This window comes from Monodon monoceros, unplaced genomic scaffold (assembly GCF_005190385.1).
Source record: "Monodon monoceros isolate NGI ecotype Baffin Bay Population unplaced genomic scaffold, NGI_Narwhal_1 Super_Scaffold_15, whole genome shotgun sequence".
Lineage (NCBI taxonomy): Eukaryota > Metazoa > Chordata > Mammalia > Artiodactyla > Monodontidae > Monodon > Monodon monoceros.
The window spans coordinates 74,188,169-74,206,726 of record NW_021703771.1 but is presented as its reverse complement, the minus strand read 5'-3'; the positions used below and the strand labels follow the sequence as shown (position 1 = coordinate 74,206,726).

The 18,558-nt window shown below is 45.3% G+C and overlaps 1 protein-coding gene across 1 annotated transcript in view; it reads right to left on the bottom strand.

The window, feature by feature from the left end:
- Positions 1-562: 562 nt before the first annotated feature.
- AKAP12 (A-kinase anchoring protein 12) overlaps positions 563-18,558 on the bottom strand; it is a 100,190-nt gene continuing 82,194 nt past the window's right edge. Inside the window, exons 4-5 of the mRNA XM_029223901.1 lie at positions 4,349-9,293; positions 563-3,377 (exon numbers count right to left, since the gene is read on the bottom strand). Coding sequence (XP_029079734.1) covers positions 4,357-9,293 — 4,937 coding nt within the window. The 3' untranslated portion in view covers positions 563-3,377; positions 4,349-4,356. The remainder of the gene's footprint in view (positions 3,378-4,348; positions 9,294-18,558) is intronic.

Sequence of the window (18,558 nt, the reverse complement as noted above, 5' to 3'; positions counted from 1 at the left end):
AAAAGGAGAGCCAGGTCATTTTCCTAATTGTAAGAGATGGTAAGGAATTTGGTGGTGAGGAGAAAACTTGCATTTGCACAAAAATTGTGCCAGGCTATCCATCAGATTCATCTCCAGCATCACATTACAAATGAAGTCACGTGACATTGGTCACGTTCAGGTGCCAACTTCTTCCTGGGAATCCTTGGACTGTGTCCATTTCCTTTCTTGCAGTTGGATGAGGGGTTTCTAACTCTGGTTCTGGTTACCGTTGGGATTTCAGAGTGTGGCTATCCAAAAACGACCTGAAACTGTGTTCATTTTAGGGAGTTGGAGGTGAGCCAGAGCTTTAATGAGAGTCTAATTAAAGGGGCCCTGACCCAAAAAGGTGAAGAAGAGACTTCTGTGCACTCACAGAATCCCAGATACATTCCAAACTCCCACGAAGCTTTGTGGCCAGTGTCTCAAAGGATGATTAAGTAGTTAAAAGTAGAAGTGAAATGTGTGATGGATCTCATAACAGTTAAGAGCAATCAAAACTGAATTATGGTGCAATTATAGAAAGAAAATCCATGGCATTTAATTAGGTTGCATTTTATTTAGATAAATGAAAATTTACCCCCCAAACAGAACTAGGAATCAAATACTGTCTCAGATTAAAAAGGAAACTGCTAAGCTTGAAGCTTACACTGAAAAGCTAAAATTTCCAGCCCTTCACTACCTGTAGTTCCAAACATCAAAGGAAAATACCGGAAAAAAGTATCTGTGTGACAGAGAGAGGCAACTCGGGTGTACCATTAGCAAAAGAACCTGAGGGGGAACATTTTATATTCTTCGATTACAAGAAATGGCGAGAGTTTACAAGTCTTGCGTTGCTTTCTATTGAACATGGCTCCACAGTAATGCCAAAAATAGCAAAGTTTAGGCACTTGCTCCAACTTCTGCAGTTTGCATTTGATTATTATGTACTTCACAAATTAACAGCCGCTTTAGAGTTATAATACAGAATTGTATTTCATGCTACTGTTAATAGCATTCCTCCTGTTAATAAAACAATGATGCTTAATGGACATAGGTCCAGAGCTTGTACGGAAGTAATCCAGGGCACATCAAGGGCACAATCATGAAGCAACCACTACTGGAAAACCAATCGTGATGGCCAGAATGACCTGGCCACGTGTCTTGAGACAAGACCAAATACAGATGGGATGAAGTGGCAGGATGGAATTTAAACCCTCCAAAAATGATTACCACAAACTACACAAATCTTTAATCTGTTCAAAATAGCACGAAGTTTCTTCCTGCCGTAGAAATAAGTTAGTTGATATTTAGAAGTGTAATGAACTCCTTAAAAACTGCTACCATCTCCAAATTTCAGTTGATCTTCAAAAATTGACACCAGCATTCGGATTTTTTTAAAGTATCAAGTTGGCGAAAGAAATATCTTTAGATCCGAGGGTGTTTTTTTTAATTTGGGGATTTTAAAGTTTAGTAATTAAGCACAAGTAAGTGGCTATTATATGTGTGAAAAACTCCCAAAAAGATACTGTTTTCCAACTACAAGATACTAAATGTTTTCCAACTACCATATGCTCTTACCATGAGGGGGTCTTTCTAATAATGGCCAATTTTTTATCGTAATCAGGTCTGTTGGTTTATGAGAAACTACTTTCCAGTTTTGACAGCCAACTGTCTTTCTGCTAAAAGACTGTTCTAGTTTTGCTAGAATGTTATACTTCAACGTAATCTAATTGGCAGTTGAAATTTAAGTTCTCAAACTGGAGTACTGACTGTGAGGACAATTTAAGAAGTGCGCACACCAGGCCAGTGCTACCCATGAAAAAGTGGGACTTTCAGGTAGATGGGGGACTGTCCTTTGTGTGGCGCCTGTCTGACAGAATCCTTTGGGTATCAGCGTGAATCAGAAATCATTCTGACACTTAAAAAATTTTTTCCAAGATCACCTGTTAGGTAAGGCATTTTTACCAATAAGCCTTCTTAAAATGTCATTCTAGAGACATTTGTCATTAACAGATATTAATAAAGAAAACTGACTTTTTCAGGAAGGCACCACCAGATGGTAGCATTGTTTCAGTACCGTCAATCTAAAAAGCTCCTGGTTTATTTCAGCGGATCCCCCTCTGCCTTTGACTTCCTCTGATCCCCAACTCAAACTGGTGTAAAGTGGTGACATCGTGTAGTGACTACATTAGAAACTTCTAGCTTCTCTGCTTTTAGAATGCAGTAAACATATGTCCCAGGCTTCCTATTATCTAATAAATCCAACAAATCTAAGTGAAGCAAATGTTTTATTGAAATCAGTTGTCAAATCACAATTTATCCAAATGATAATGCTACATCGTTCTTAAAAGAGTGGGCACAAATATGGCACAGACACAATCCAGCATCTATCAAAATACCATCTGTAAAGAACCTGACTTATTTCGTGCTATGTGTGGATGTGGTCCAGCATAGAAGGTAGACTCAAAACCAGTCGAATTTTTTCTTGATAACATGAAAAACATTTCACTACTTTGCCTCAAAACCAGTCGATTTTTTTCTTGATAACATGAAAAACATTTCACTACTTTGCCTCAAAATTAAGCACTCATCTGTCCGTAACAACCGTATAACAATTAGCGGAGAAGACTTTAAATTAATCTGCTACTGAAGAAAACTTCCTTCCAACCTCCACTGGGGGATAGAAAGAAAAATTTCCCAGTAACAATGGAACATTCTGTATGTTTCCCTCCAAAAAACACTTTCTATTTTTAGCGCACTGTGCATAATAGGAAAGTGGCCAATTTCAGAGTGATACTAAACACTCTGAAAGGACCTAATCCTTAGTGAATTTTAAAACAAGAAGTGTAGCTTCTGATCAGGAATGTTATTTCTAGGAAGCTCTGTTTTCAAAGGTTGTAACTGAGACAGACAGCTTCCTGAGACTTCACCGTGGTTGCATGCCCCGTCGTATATTGTGTGATACAGAAGGAATGCACTATACTGTAATTTCCTTAAACATTAAGAAAAAAAATATACAATAGATACAGGAGATTTACTTAAAACATACATATAAATACATAAAGAATGATACTCCAGTTTGAGAAGCAGAACTAGGTATTGCCAACTCCAGTTCCGGGCTAAGAATTAAGGACCTTGAATCAGAAACATTATATGGTACCAAGGGAAAATATCAGGGTGGTCTTGAAAGGAAGAAATGTTATCTGGCTACAGCTCCCGATGAAGCCTCAGGATTGTCAGGGGTTCTCTAGAAATGAGAGCAGTTGATGTGTCTGTTCTTCCGTTCCCAAAGTTCTGTAAGATTGGCCTCGTCAGCAGCATTCGTTTTCTTCTCCCACTCGTCTTCACATTCTGGTCTTGCAAATACACAGCAGTAACTGTAGAAGGAAGCCAGAATCAAAAGTAAATAACATATCCTTCACCTCCCTCATTTATTCAACAACAGAAGAGCTGTGAAAGTGAGTTGCAGCCAATGGGAGCCCTAGTGAGAACCACGGTTTAACTGTGTGAGAAAGAAAGATGGTGAAGGTCCATAATACAGCATCCTTTGCTACTTGAACACCAGTAGGCAGGATCTCACACGCACTGGAAATTTTTTTAAATGCTTCTTACTACTGCTGGAAGAAATCCAATTTTTTCCCAGAGAGCTATAAACTATAAATTTCAAGCACTACCTTATAAACCTACTTTGGACTTCTAGTTATTAAAAAAAACGCAACAAAGTAGCTGTGAGCACAACGTACTTCTTATGTCTTTGAGCCAAACACACACCCAGTCACACTGGGGGTAAAACGAAGTCATTACTTTCAGGACACCTGTAAGACTGAAGAGCATGTCAATGAGAAAAAGGAAACTAACCCTGGGGGCTTCCCTGGTGGTGCAGTGGTTAAGAATCTGCCTGCCAATGCAGCGGACATGGGTTGGAGCCCTGGTCCAGGAAGATCCCACATGCCACGGAGCAACTAAGCCCGTGCACCACGACTACTGAGCCTGCGCTCTGGAGCCCGCGAGCCGCAACTACTGAGCCTGCGTGAAGCCCGCACGCCTAGAGCCTGTGCTCTGCAACAAGAGAAGCCACTGCAGTGAGAAGCCCGCGCACCGCGACGAAGAGTAGCCCCGTTCGCCGCAACTAGGGAAATCCCACGCGCAGCAACGAAACCCAATGCAGCCAATAAATAAATTTTAGAAAAGGGAAACTAACCTGGATCTCCTAGTCTGGTTATTTCCCCAGATGTAGGTTCTGCATAAAATCCTAATTATTTGAATTCCTGCTTCCCTCATAACAAATCTGCCACCAGATGACAGAAAAGAGGGCAAAATTACTTTCAAAGGAAAGGAAGTTACTTACGTGACGTTTTAGGATTCTGTGGGCTCGGGTTTTGCCGGTGCTCTCTCTTGGTCCTGTGTCTCCTCCTGTGTTTGTGTTTTGATCTCTTTTTCTGACTCGCTCTGCACTTTTTCTTCCTGAAATTCTACTTCCTGGCCATCTCCCTTCTCTTTCAGTTTGGGTCCAATTGTATCTGGAGACTCTTTGGTCGAGCCTCCTGATGCCTCAGCATCTTCCGGGGCTGAGGTTTGGTTCCCGGGGTCAACAGCAGCATCACCTTTTTCATCTTCTCGGGATTCAAACGGTGACTTCTCTGTTCTTTCTCCAAACCCGGCACCACCGTCGTCTTCTGGCACAGACTTTGTTTCAGGGGCTTCTCTCTTTTCCTTGGATGGGGAAGCTACCTCTTCAAGCTGCTGGCCATCTACCGGGGAACTTGCTACCCTAGTGGCCGCCATCTTCTCTAAAGCTTCGTTCACATCTCCGGAAACATCTGGATGTGTGTGTTCCCCAGCACTTAGCGGGGACTCCTCTTTGGCTTCGATGGTTTGTGTTTCATCCAACGTGCAGGGCTGAAGTTTGCTTTCTTCTTTCTCGACTTTCTGCCCAGCTTCCTGGCTGTCGGCTTCCGTCAGTTGAGCCTGGGTCTGGAAAGCAGAGGCCGTTTCTTCTGTACTCCCCAACTGGTCAACAACTGTCTGAATTACGTTTTGTACAAGCTTGCAGCTCTCTGTCTCAAGTTTCAAAATCTCATCTTCAGCCTTTAAATCTTCCTCTCTTGTTTTGCTTACTCCGCCTTCCTGACAACCAACCTGCTCACCGTCTCCATCTGACTCGCATTTCTGTGATGTGGTTTTATCTCCTTCCAGGTCTGCGCTGATGCCTTTTTCAGGCATAACAGATACTATTACCGGGATTGATTTGGCCTGAGACTCAGTCCCTGTGGGCACCGCGTCTTCCCCTGGCTGAGCAGGAGAGCCTTCATCTTTTTCTGAGGACTTTTCTTCCGGTACGAAACGTGCCTCTGCAGATTCCAAAGTTTCCGCTGTTTCTAAAATCTTGATAGCTTCTCCTAAGACCTTCTCCCCCATTGCTGCAGCTGTTAGAGCTAATGGTGCCTCAGAGCTTTGAACTTGAATTTCTGTGCATGCCTCTTCCTCGTGAACGGGCAGAGAACTTCCTTCAAAACTGATGACTTCCTTTTCCCCGTCTATGACGGTTACATTCACTGCCTGAACCAGTTGCTTACTGAGCTCTTCACATGTGGTAACAGCTGGTTTGCACTCAAGTTTCTCTTCATTTACTTGAGTTGGCTCTAATTCCGTTTTGTCCCTTTCCACTTGAACTACCCTCTCTGTCTCCACTGGGGTTGGAAGAGACTTAGCAGGTCTCTGGGGTTCGAGATCATCATTCTTTTGAAACTCAGCTTTTTTCGTAACTTCGTCCTCAAGGGCAACTTCAGTTATCTTTTTCTCGGCTGTTTCTGTGTCAGCGGACACCACAAGTCCTTCGGCAGATGGCTCCTCTTTGGCTTCCTCATCAGTGCACCGGCCAGCCTCTTGAATCACCTCAGTCTTTGAAAGGATGGGTACAGTTACCTCTTTATCTGTATGTTCTAGAACCTCTTCCATTTTTGAACGCTTTTCTTCCTGGGATTGAAAATTGGAAGGTTCTGGAGGCATCTCTTTCAGTTCAGGAAGTGCCTCACCTTCTGTGACCTGGTATTGGGTACCGGATGGAACCTCACCGTCTTCATCGATTTCCATGATCTTGGTGTGCTGGCTTACATTTGTGGCTTCAAAATCTGCTACTGGGGTGCTTCCATTGGCCTCACTATCTGTGAGGGTTTCAGCTGAGTCAGGAGCAACAGCCTGTTCTGGGACAGTCTCTGGTTTTACCGCAGCCACGGTTTCAGCTGGACAGGTGCTTGTAAGCTCCCTGGCCTCTGCACTCTCTGTGCCTGGAGGAATTTCTTCCAAGCTTTCCGGGGTGGCCTGTACCATCGCCGTCCCCTGTGTCAAAGTCTCAGTTTTCGTTTCTTGTACACGTACTCTGGGTGCTCCATCCATTGCTTCCTTCTGATCGAGTGCTTCCTCCACCTGCTCCAGTATTTTCGCTCGTCCTTTCTGGGTTGTCTGGATGGTGTCGTCTAGCCCTCTGGCGTCAGGCAGCTGTGATTCCTCTTTAACTTTTTCTGCAACGGCCTGCAGCACCTCTCGGGTCCTCTTCGCCTGGTCTTCCATGTCGGGCATGCTGCCCTCCACCTCCTGAACCGGTGTTGCTTCCTCGGTGGTATCTGTAAAGTCGGTTAACTGGGAAACAGCCGAAACCATGTCGGTGGTCTCTTCTTCAGCACAGAGCGCCTCTGTGGTTTCTGCGGCCGTCAGAGCTTCAGGGGTCAATTCCACCTTGCTGGCGACTGTGTCATCAGCGACCTCCTGGCTCTCTGGCAGCGTTCTGGTTTCGACGGGGGTTTCCTCTGCAACGACTTCTTTTTCAAACACCTCCCCAGGTGGTGGCTTGTCTTCGTCTTCTGCTTGTTCAAGAGGTTCTGTCACCGAAGCAGAGATCCAGGAAGGTGCCCTTTCTTCAATGCTAGTAACGGCCCTTGTCCCATCCATGACAGCCACAGTCACGGTGTGAACCAGACCCTTACGGAGCTCCTCCGACACGTCGACAGCCACCTTCTGCTCGGGGCCCTCCTCGCTCTTCGGAGCCTGCTGTGCTTCTGTTTTCTCCCTTTCCACCGCATCGTACTCGGACAGAGGCACCACGGCTGGGACGTCCGAATCGTCCTCGTTGACCTCCGTTGGCCCCGTATCTTCCATCGCCGCTTGTTCTTGTTTCCCATCCAGCCTTTTCTTCCTTCGCCCAGGAATAAACTTCCTGATTGAAACCCAAGACTCTTCTTTCCCCAGCTCAGCATCTGAGGCTGAATATTCTAGGCCGGACCCAGCTACCAAGTCTTCGTTTTTCTCTTCCAGTTTTGACTTCGGTTTTTTCCTCGAGGTGACTAATCTTTTAAATGACTCCCAGGTGGAGACCCCCTCCCCTTCGGAGGGGCTGCCGGCCTGCTCGGGTGAGGAACTTCCTGGGGGTTGGTCGTGGTCTTGGGAGCCGGCAGGGGGCGCGTCTGGGCCCGACTCCCTGTCTCTCCCTGCTTCCTCTGGTTTTTGGCTGTCTCCTCCCAGGGGTTTTGGTCCCCCTTCGTCGTCAGAAGAGGATGCTTTCCTTGCTCTTTTCTTGGATGACCCCACACAAATCAGAGCTTCCCAGGACACGGAGGTGTCAACCTTGCGCTTTGGCTCTTCCGGTTTCTGCTCCTCTCCGTTTCCTTTCCCCTCCTCCTGCACTTCAGAGGTGGTGCTCTCCGTGGAGGACAGGGTGGCGCTCTTAACCTTGTCCACTTCGTCCTCCTTGTCACTTTCAGACAGCCTTCTCACGCGTTTCTTGGGCGTCACCATCTTTTTGAAAGATGCCCAGGGGGTAACACCTTCCCTCTTCTTCTCTCCGTCGGAAGTGGTCCCTTCCTCCGTCTCCCCGTCCTGGGGGGCCTCGGCCACGCCTTTCTCCAGGCACGTGATCTCCTCGGGCTCTTCGGGGGACGAGGCTGAGCTCTCACCCTTGGGTTCGTCTGGGCTGTCGGGAGAATCCGCTGAGGCTGGATGCTGCTCCCCGGACTCCTCATCTCCTCCTCTTTTCCCTTTCTGCTTCTTTCCAGAGAGTTTTTTTAAGCCGCTGCTTGTAAACAGTTTCTTTAAAGGGCTTCCCTGCACCTTAGTTCTCTCCTGCGAGGACGGCACTTCCACCTCCCCCGCGACGCCCTCAGGGGGCGTGGGAGGTGCTTTCGCGTCTGCGCAGAGCTCGGCTGGCTGGGCGTGGTCCCCGCTGGGGGCGCCCGCCTCTTCCTGCATCTTCAGCAGCGCCTCCGGGGGCTCGGCATCCGGAAGGTCGGCGTCCGTTTCAAGCGATCGCTCAGGTGGCGAGGGCTCTACTGCCTCTTCTACCTCGGCTTTCTGCGCCTCTGTGCCCTTCTCTGCGGTGCTGACGTGGACCTCCGCGACAATCTCTACTTTTTCATCGAACACTTCTGTTGCTAACGGCGCGGGTTTCTCTTCGGGAGGTGCTTGCCCTTGGTCTTCGGGGGGCAGCTCCACCTTTTCATACTCCGCCGACAGCCTGGCATCCTGGGTGCTCTCGCGGGCCTCCTGTTCGGACGGCTGCTCGGAGAGATCATCCGTCTTCTCGTTTTCTTCTGTGTCTGCCTTTTCTGCCTCTTGTTCCTTTTTCTTCTCTGAAGCCTCCAGCTCATCCTCCCGAGGCTTCCTGAAACTGGTCTTTTTTCGCCAGCCGGCCCAACCTTGAGTGAAGAATTTTTTGAAGGGTGATGCAGTTTCGCTGGCCACTGGACTAGTCGGAGAATCTGGAGATCTGGCGGGTTCTTTCTCTTGTTTTTCTTCTCCTTCATCTTTGCCTTCCTCGGCTGGTGGACCAGACTCCGCCTGAAGGGAGACTTCTGGGCGGCTCAGCTCGTGTCTGGGCGTCTCTTCGGGCTTCTCTGTGGACTGTTTGAGTTCTGTGTCTGTGGGTGTCGCGTCCCCCGTCTCCCGGCTGGGCTCCAGGCGGTCACCAGCCCCGTCGGACCCCCCTGGCCCTCCGCCTTCATCCTTTTTGACGGTGAGAAGCTGCACAGTGTCAGACTTCTCTGTCTTATCCTTTTTCACAGTGAATTTGAAGCCGACAAACTTAAACACCTTCTTAAATCCTACGTCATTAGCCTGGGGCTCAGCGGGTTGCATCAGCTCGTCTACACTGCTTTCTGAGGCAGGGATCTGTTCCATCATGTCAGGCATTTCCTCCTGCCCCTCCTTCGTGATGTCTTGAATGTCTTGAACCGCCGCTGAGTTAGCAGCCATGTCTTTGTCTGAGTCCCTTTCAGTCACATCTTCAGACTCTCTCTGTCCAACTATTAACAGAAAAAAAAAGAAGAGGGGGTGGGGGTGGGGAAGAAAAAGGTTGAAAATGATTACAATTCAAGAAAATTAAATATTTAAAAAACACGGCCAATGAATACTTTCTTTAACATCAGGCAGTTCCAAGATCGGGTAACGGTCTTACCAGTATCTGTAAATCTCAATAGATTAGGCAAAAAATTAGTTATAGGTAAGTAGCCACAACATCACTAAGGGTAGGTCAACCAGACGGCGTATGCAAAATGGAATCACACATCACACCTAGGATCTAGAATCCATCAAGCTTTAAAGATAACTTCCACTTTATAGGAAATATAGGGTTAGAGAAACTAAGCTAAATAAGTACCTAGACAAATCTAAAGGAGGGGCATTCTATGTGATAACTACCTGGCCTCTTCAACAAGTCCCCAAAGGCGACCAGAGCTCCTTGGGGAAATTCTGGGCTAGGTCAGGGAAAGTACAAGGAACATTTTATTGCGACAAAAGGGGGTGCTCAAAAGCTTGTGTGTGGGGGGGCATATCCAAAGGACACAGGAGCCAGCTTGAAAGGGCTTCTGCTGGCCAAACTTTGAAGCGTAAAAAAATAACAATGATAGGTTATAATACATTGACTAAAAATAGAATCTATGAACCAAGAGTGACACTACAAATACAACATTGTAAATCGACTATACTTCAATTATAAAAGAGTGATACCAAAAAATTAAGTGAGGAGTACGGGATACTTCCTTATGAAAAAACGCCAATCAATAAATTTAGATATAACTTGCACTTTGATCCGTAGAGCTATTTCTTTAGAATTTAGAATTCTACCACATCAAGATTCATATTTATTAAGGACGAGAGTTAAGAAAAACGGTTCTTTTATAGACAGTTGTCCAGGCTCTTCCTAGGCCACAGCAAACAGCCGTTCAGCCTTGAAAACGCAGAGCATCACTGTCTCTAAACACGTATTTGTATCATTCATCAAACAATTAACTTAAAGGAAATAATATAAGTGGATTTTCGCTTGCAGTTAATTTGGAGAGGAGAAAGCCATGTTTTAATTCGCTTCAACTGTAGGGTCAACTGAACTGAACTTTTTCAATTGCTTAGAAAAATAAAAATAATTTCTCATTATATAAAATAAATGCAACACTGTTTCATGGCCAATGAGGTTACTCTTTTGAATGTGGGCCTGACTGAAGGCATTTGGAACTAGTCATATCACTATTAAAATCAGCTATTCAGAAACAAATTTTAAAGACAGGAATTAGGGGGAAACTTTTTAGTAGATGAGACTTGGAAGCAAAGCAAGGATATTGGCTGTAGCTTAAGTGGTTGCCTTATTTGGTAAAGCCTAGTTGGCTGTTTATCAGTAGACTTAGAAAAACCACGTTTACTAATAACACCATTCTAATAACTCATTCAGTCAAGAATCAAGAGATGCTAAAACTTTGGGGTGAAAGGTTTCCAGCACACTTACAGTTTTAGAGTATCAACACACAGATTACTTCGTTTCAAAAGCAACAATTTCCTTTATAATGCAGAAACCTGCCAGGTACCACCTTAACCAAGCGATCAGAACTAACATCTCCAATAATGGGACAAAACTGTCATCATGCTTCGTGATGTGAGGCACTGAGAGGGCCAATAAATCAGCTACACAGTACTCCTGACAAAAATGTTTAACAGAATTGAATCGTGTGGAAACAGTCAGACAACAGCCCACATGGAAGCCTGGCCTGAAATATAAATGTCGCAAAGGACAAAAATCAAACATAAATACAAATGCATTTTTGCCTGCAAGTAACTTTCAAAAAGTTTAAGGGGAGAGAATGACGGGGTACGGCTAGAGGAGAAAGAAAATGTGGTAAAGTATCAGTGAATGGTGAATAAAGTCAAGTGTATTCACTGTATTTTTCTTTAGGTTTGAATTTTGTTTTGTTTTTTTTGCGGTATGCGGGCTTCTCACTGCCGTGGCCTCTCCCGTTGCGGAGCACAGGCTCCGGACGCGCAGGCTCAGCGGCCATGGCTCACGGGCCCAGCCGCTCCTCAGCATGTGGGATCTTCCCGGACCGGGGCACGAACCCGTGTCCCCTGCATCAGCAGGCGGACTCTCAACCACTGCGCCACCAGGGAAGCCCGGGTTTGAATTTTTTTTTTTTTTAACATGTTTATTGCAGTATAATTGCTTTACAATGGTGTGTTAGTTTCTGTTTTATAATTTAGGTTTGAATTTTAAAACTTGGGGGTTAAAGAAGCAAGTCAATGTTATTTAATAAAGGGTGGGATTCTGTGCTAAATTTAAAAATTTAAGAAACATAACAACCAGAGACACCAGGCATGGTCCTGGGTTGGATATTTGTTAGGGCAAGCCAGCTTAATGACATTTTTGGGTCTACTTGGGATACTCGATGTCAGATTAGAGGAGATGAATTCTTAGCAAAATGAAAGGGTAGAAATTTTGACTGAAGAAAAGCAGGTTACCAAACAGTGTATGTACTATGACCTCATTTTGGTTTAAAAACTCTCTCTCTCTCTCCCTCTCTCTCTAGGCCCCAGCAAACAGCCGTTCAGCCTTGAAAATGCAGAGCATCACTGTCTCTCTCTCTCTCTCTCTCTTTCTCTCTCTCTCTCTCACACACACACACACCCCTTACATACGACTTCCGGAGGATGGGAATGTGATATAGTTTAGTTTTGCTTATCTGAGTTTTTTCATTTTCTATTTAGTATTGCTTTCTGTAATAAACAAAAAGGTCAATTAAAACTGACGCACAAAAAGGTCCCAATAATGTTGGAACAACATACTTAATGCCCGCTGCACAAAATGAAGCTCAATAATTATAACCAGTTCCAATACCAGTGCTTAGAACGTGGCAATAAGTATTTGAAATACAGAAATACAGAACAATGTGGAAATACAGAAACCATATGCATATCCAAATCCATAAATTCCTCCAAGAAAATAATTTTATACTTTATGTGAAATATTACAAACCTATGTCCACAAATTTCCATTTTACTATTTATTGGGTTTCATTTTGAAAGTGAAGCCTAGAAAGTTCACTGAAAAGCTGTCCAAAGTACCACCCAAGTGAAGACCAGAGCCCGCGTGCAGAGCCCCGTTTGAACATGCCTTGTACTGTGCTAGAAATCAACCTAAAGTCCTTTTCCCCTTCCTTTTTCTTTTCTAACGTTACCAGATTTATGGATAATCACAGATAAAACCTGTGACCATCTGGACCTCCTCTTCTGCAGAGAGGAAGGAAGGATACTGAGGAGGTGCTCTAACGCTACCTACATACTTACAGGGCTGGGCAGGGCCTCAGCTTTGGTGACAGTGCGTAGCTGTCTCTGTAAGAGTTTTGGGAGTTTCAGCCAATTTTCATTTTTTTCTAACTGATATCAGCATCTAAGGTAGCATTAAAAAATAATAATAATAAAACCGAACTGAACATTTATATATTTTTTTGGTCTCGCCACAAGGCTTGCAGGATCTCAGTTCCCCGACCAGGGATTGAACCCAGGCCACACCAGTGAAAGCTCGGACTCCTAACCACTAGGCAACCAGGGAACTCCCCAAACTGAACATTTTTTTAAAAAATTCATTTATCAATTTATTTATTTTTGGCTGCGTTGGGTCTTCGTTGCTGCCCGTGGCCTTTCTCTAGTTGCGGTGAGTGGGGGCTACTCTTCGTTGCAGTACACGGGCTTCTCATTGCAGTGGCTTCTCTTGTTGCGGAGCACAGGCTCTAGGCGTGGGATTCAGTAGTTGTGGCACACGGGCTTCAGTAGTTGTGGCTTGCCGACTCTAGAGCGCAGGCTGAGTAGTTGTGGTGCACAGGCTTTAGTTGCTCCGCGGCATGTGGGCTCTTCCCGGACTAAGGTTCGAACCTACGTCTCCCACACTGGCAGGCAGGTTCTTAACCACTGTGCCACCAGAGAAGCCCCCCAAACTGAACATTTTAGATAAAGAAGGTTTGAAGAAAAACCAACTTGATTACTTTCAAGTATGCTTCTTAAAGGGAAATTTTTCCTTTCCTTTTTTAAAAAAATCAATTTGAGAACCAAACACTGAACTCTAGTTAATAACATGCATGCTAAAGTGTTTAGCGGTGAAGCATACTGATGCCTGCAGCTTACTTTGAAATGCATAAAAAAGAAGTAAGATGGACTCATGAACAGATACAAGGATGGATAGTTGAAGAGATATGTGAGAAGGCAATTATGGTAAAACATTAATTATACAATCTAGATAAATATACATGTCTAATATTCACTTTTCTTTCAACTTTTTCATATCTTAAAATTTTTCATAAATAAATAAATTTGGGGGGAAAAGCTCCCCAGGTGATAAAAAAAAATCACTTTGAAATACACATTTGTGACCAACTTTAGACTTTATAAACAATAAAGAAGGACTTCCCTGGTGGTGCAGTGGTTAAGAATCCGCCTACCAATGCAGGGGATATGGGTTCGATCCCTGGTCCAGGAAGACCCCACATGCTGCGTAGCAACTAAGCCCGTGCACCACAACTACTGAGCCTGCATGCCACAACTACTGAAACCTGCGCGGCTAGAGCCCGTGCTCCGCCACATGAAAAGCCACTGCAATGAGAAGCCCGTGCACTGCAAAGAAGAGTAGCCCCCGCTCGCCACAACAAGAGAAAGCCCGTGCCCAGCAACGAAGACCCAATGCAGCCAAAATTAAATTAATTTAAAAAAAAGACCCAACGCAGCCAAAACTAAATAAATTTATTTTTAAAAAATAAAGGAAAAATTACAACCCACATTAAATACTGAGGCAAATATCCCAAGAGAAAGAAAAATTCAGACATATGTGATAGACTGTTCAGAGTATCCAACCCTGACATTCCTTTCCTTCTGGGAACACTCTCTCCCCATTATTTATTTAAAAGTATGTATAATCTTCTGAAATAAGAATATGCTGTTTATTTATCTCTTGTAAAAATAAAATACAGTGTGTGTGAAAAAAAAATATGCTGTAAGTTTCCATTTGTTCCTATTATAATCCAGTTTATACAGTTAAGTCTAAGGGTTTCTTGAAGTTAAGTGCATTTCGATGAACTACTTTACAAGTTTTCCCAATTATAAAAGCATACTCATCAGAGAACTTTCTGCAAACACTTCTAATGCAACACAAGAGATGTGACCTTCTTTTTTTTAAAGATGGATGATATCATTGGAAACACACTAGAGGAAAAAGTCAAAGCCCAAAAGTAAACTCTATTCTACTATAAATTTACTAGTAATGCACACATATAAAAATTAAATTTCCTGCCAGCAAGCTGGAGGTAAAAACACTCATTAACTAACCTCTCTAGAAACCATTAGAAAATGCAGAGACGCTTTGCTAACATAGTAGGAGAAAGTAGGTGTAACACACCAGTTCCCCCGTTTCCCCTCCATGTTCCTAAATCTGTGTTTCAATTTGAAACACCTTTTATAAAACTCTGGGATGACTGGAATGTTTATAGTCAAAACTCGGGAAACAAAGCTGAACAGCTGCTAACTGGAATTACAAAACAACTATTGGTGGTTCCTTATAGCTTAGCAATATTCAGATGTTCTCTTTAGAGTGTTATATGGCTGAACCCATTAAAAAAGAAAAGTATTTAAGATCACAGGAAAATTTAAAATCCTAACTGGTCTGCAGTCTCTTTTTACCTAAGTAATCCTAGGAGCTACTATTGTCAGAACAATCTTCCAGACTGGGCAAGGCCCTCGCTGGCCCAGATGGCGCCTTTGTGCTTTGTGCACAAGGCTGGACAAACCCAACTCAGCCCTGATTTCCACTTGCCTTCTGTACCAGCTAGACCTGTACAGACCTTACAGAGAGGCCCTGTTTCCTAAAATACCCCTTTGATCACACCATGAAGCTAGCTGCCAAACATCCCTAAGGGCTCCAGGATCTAGGGGAGTGTCTTCTACACTACTAACCTGGCAGCCAAGGCTGTCTAAATTACATTCTAACATATAAGCCAGCTTAAAAAAAAATTTTTTTATCGGATATATGCATATGTATAACTGATTCACTTTGCTGTATACCTGAAACTAACACAACACTGTAAATCAACTATACTCCAATAAAAATAAGCCAACTTTGATCGCACACTTGCACTTCAGAGGTCTGTAACCTGCCTCAAACCACGTGCGACCACGTGGCTACCCACTCAGCTGGGAACCCGCAGGTAGTGAAACTTAGATCCTTTTATTTCAGCCTCGTTTCCTATGACTGGGCCAGGCGCTCGGCGTGCTGCAGCCCAAGTAGCAAGGCCTGCTCCGTCCTGTTCTGCATCCCCCATTTTGCTCGCCTGCCTCTGGGCTCTTGGGGAGGGGTGGGGGGGCGACTTTCTGGTCTTGGCTAAATCCTTGTGATTTTTCGAGGCCTGTATCGTTTTCTACCTCGCCCGCCTGCCGGGCAAAGACCTTCCCAGGTGACCCCAGCCCGCACAATCTCTATCCCAATCCTCACGCCCCTCCTTCTAGGTCATTGTCTTCCCGATGTGCCTCTTTCTGGCAAGAAGCAACGTGCAGCCTAGGGCCTCCCTTGCGCTGCGGTTCTGTTTTTCAGTTTCCGGGCGAGGTGCTGGCTCGGAGAGTGCAGGGTTCGGGCACATGCTCCACGGGCCTCAGCGAACCCTATGGAGCCCAGAGGGTGGCTCTGCAGCCCTGGGCATGGTGTCCTGTGGTGTCCCTCCCTAACACCCCCCCCACCCACCCTGCGCACTCCTGCGCCGGCAGGTTGATGAAAGCAAGGGAAAGGAGGAAGGATGGAAACCCACAAACCCATCTAACTGACACTTCAGGGGTCGCTCCCGGCGATCCGGCCCGCCAGGCCCCGGGGCGAACCGCCGCTGGGGGGGGCGCGCGCTACTCACAGCAGAGGATACTCCACCAGGGCCTGGCGCGCGCCGCTGGCCGGCAGGGGCAATCCGACAGAGGCCCCGGAGGCCCCAGCCTTCCTCTGCCGGCTGCCCCATCGCTGCATGGAGACGCCCCTGGGAGAGTCGCGCACGTCTCAGAGGGCTCAGCCTCCTCGTCAGCCTGCAAGGGAAAGCCAGGAGGCCCTGAGCATCACCCCCAGGGGCCCCTCTTCCAGGCGAAGCACACTAGATGCCAGAAACCAGCCAAACCTCCCTGGCCAAAGGCCGCCAAACCTCACTGTCGCAGCGTTCCTGTACTGCCTCTCTTACCCGCACAACATTCCATCGAGTAGTTGATCCAAAACCCGCATTGCCTATCAGTGGCCCAGGGCATGGCAGGCACCTGTGCCTGGGTGGGTTTGTTTGTAAGTACTTTAACTTCCTAAGTATTAGAATAAGAGCTGGGTTCCCATTACGAAGCTATCATCTCCAATCATAGAGCCTTAGAGCTGGAAAGCAGAGGTCACCTGGTCCCCCTAGCTGGTTTACAGGGGAATAAACTGACTTCAAACATGGTTGTATGTGGGAAATGCAAAACGGTATAGCCACTTGGGAAGACATTGGGGCAGTTTCTTGCAAAACCAAACACACTCTTACCATCTGATCCAGCAATTACGCTCCTTGGTTTTTCCCTAAATATTCTTGGTATTTACTCATACCCACACTTGGTATGAGTTGAAAACATGTCCACACAAGAACCCACACATGGATGTTTATAGCAGCTTTACTCACAATTGCAAAAACTCGGAAGCAACCAAGATGTTCTTCATAGGTGAATGGATAAATAAACTATGGTGGTATATCCAGGCAATAAAATATTATTCAGCACTAAAGACAAGCTAGCAGATCATGAAGACATGGAGGAGCCTTAACAAGCGCATATGACTAAGTGAAGGAAGCCAAACTGAAAAGGCTACGTACTGTACGATTACAACTCCACGGCATTCTGGAAAACGCACAACTGTGGAGACAATAAGAAGACCAGTGTTACGGGGGTAGGGAGGTGGGAGGGATGCACAGGCAGAGCAGAGAGGACTTTTTAGGACGGTGAAATACTCTGCATGATACTCTAGATACATGTCATTATACATTTGTTCAAACCCACAGAATGTACACCACCAAGAGTGAACCAATGTAAACGAACCCATACCAATGTGAACTATCGACTTTGAGTGATAATGATGTCAGTGTAGGCTCATGGATGGTAACAAATGTACCGCTCTGGTGTGGGACACTGATAGTGGGGGAGGCTAGGCATATGTGGGGTTAGGGAGTGTATAGGAACTGTACTTTCCACTCTTGCTTGCTGTGACCCTAAAACTGCTCTAAGAAATAAAGTCTATTTTTTACCAAATGCTAAACACAAAGATTGTCTTTTTAAAAGAAAAATAAACTCCATGTACTCTCAAAGCATTAAAATTCTTATTCTCCAAACATTGTAACTTTACAATTTGTAAATGCCACTTATGACAAGAAAAATTATTTAGACATGTCAACACCTACACTTAAGAGAAAAATTGCTATGTCTGATGTGGACAGCAATTCAAATTCTATTTCAGTGTAAAAAGCGGTTTTTTCATGGTTACGGTCATGCTTTAAAAAAAGAAAGAGGGCTTCCCTGGTGGCGCAGTGGTTGAGAGTCCGCCTGCCGATGCAGGGGACACGGATTCGTGCCCCAGTCTGGGAGGATCCCGCATGCCGCGGAGCGGCTGGGCCCGTGAGCCATGGCCGCTGAGCCTGTGCGTCCGGAGCCTGTACTCCGCAACGGGAGAGGCCACAGCAGTGAGAGACCCGTGTACCGCAAAATAAATAAATAAATAAATAAAGAACACATATATACTACGCGCCCACTCAAAGATAATGATTCAAAAGATCACCTGAGTACATCTGTAACTTATATAATATTGTACATCAACTCTACTTGGATAAAAAAAATTTTTTTAATGTTGTAAGATCACCTGACCATCATTTTGTCACTTTGTCAAGGTAAAGATTGGATAAAAGCAAGAATCAATGGGTGCTGGATTTCCCTGGTGGTGCAGTGGTTAAGAAACCGCCTGCCAATGCAGGGGACACGGGTTCGATCCCTGGTCCGGGAAGATCCCACATGCCACGGAGCAACTAAGCCCGTGCGCCACAACTACTGAGCCCGTGTGCCGCAACTCCTGAAGCCCACGAGCCCTAGAGCCTGTGCTCTACAACAGGAGAAGCCACTGCACTGCAACGAAGAGTAGCCCCCGCTCGCCGCAACTAGAGAAAGTCCACATGCAGCAACGAAGACCCAACTCGGCCGTAAACAAATAAATTAAAAAAAAAGAATCAATGG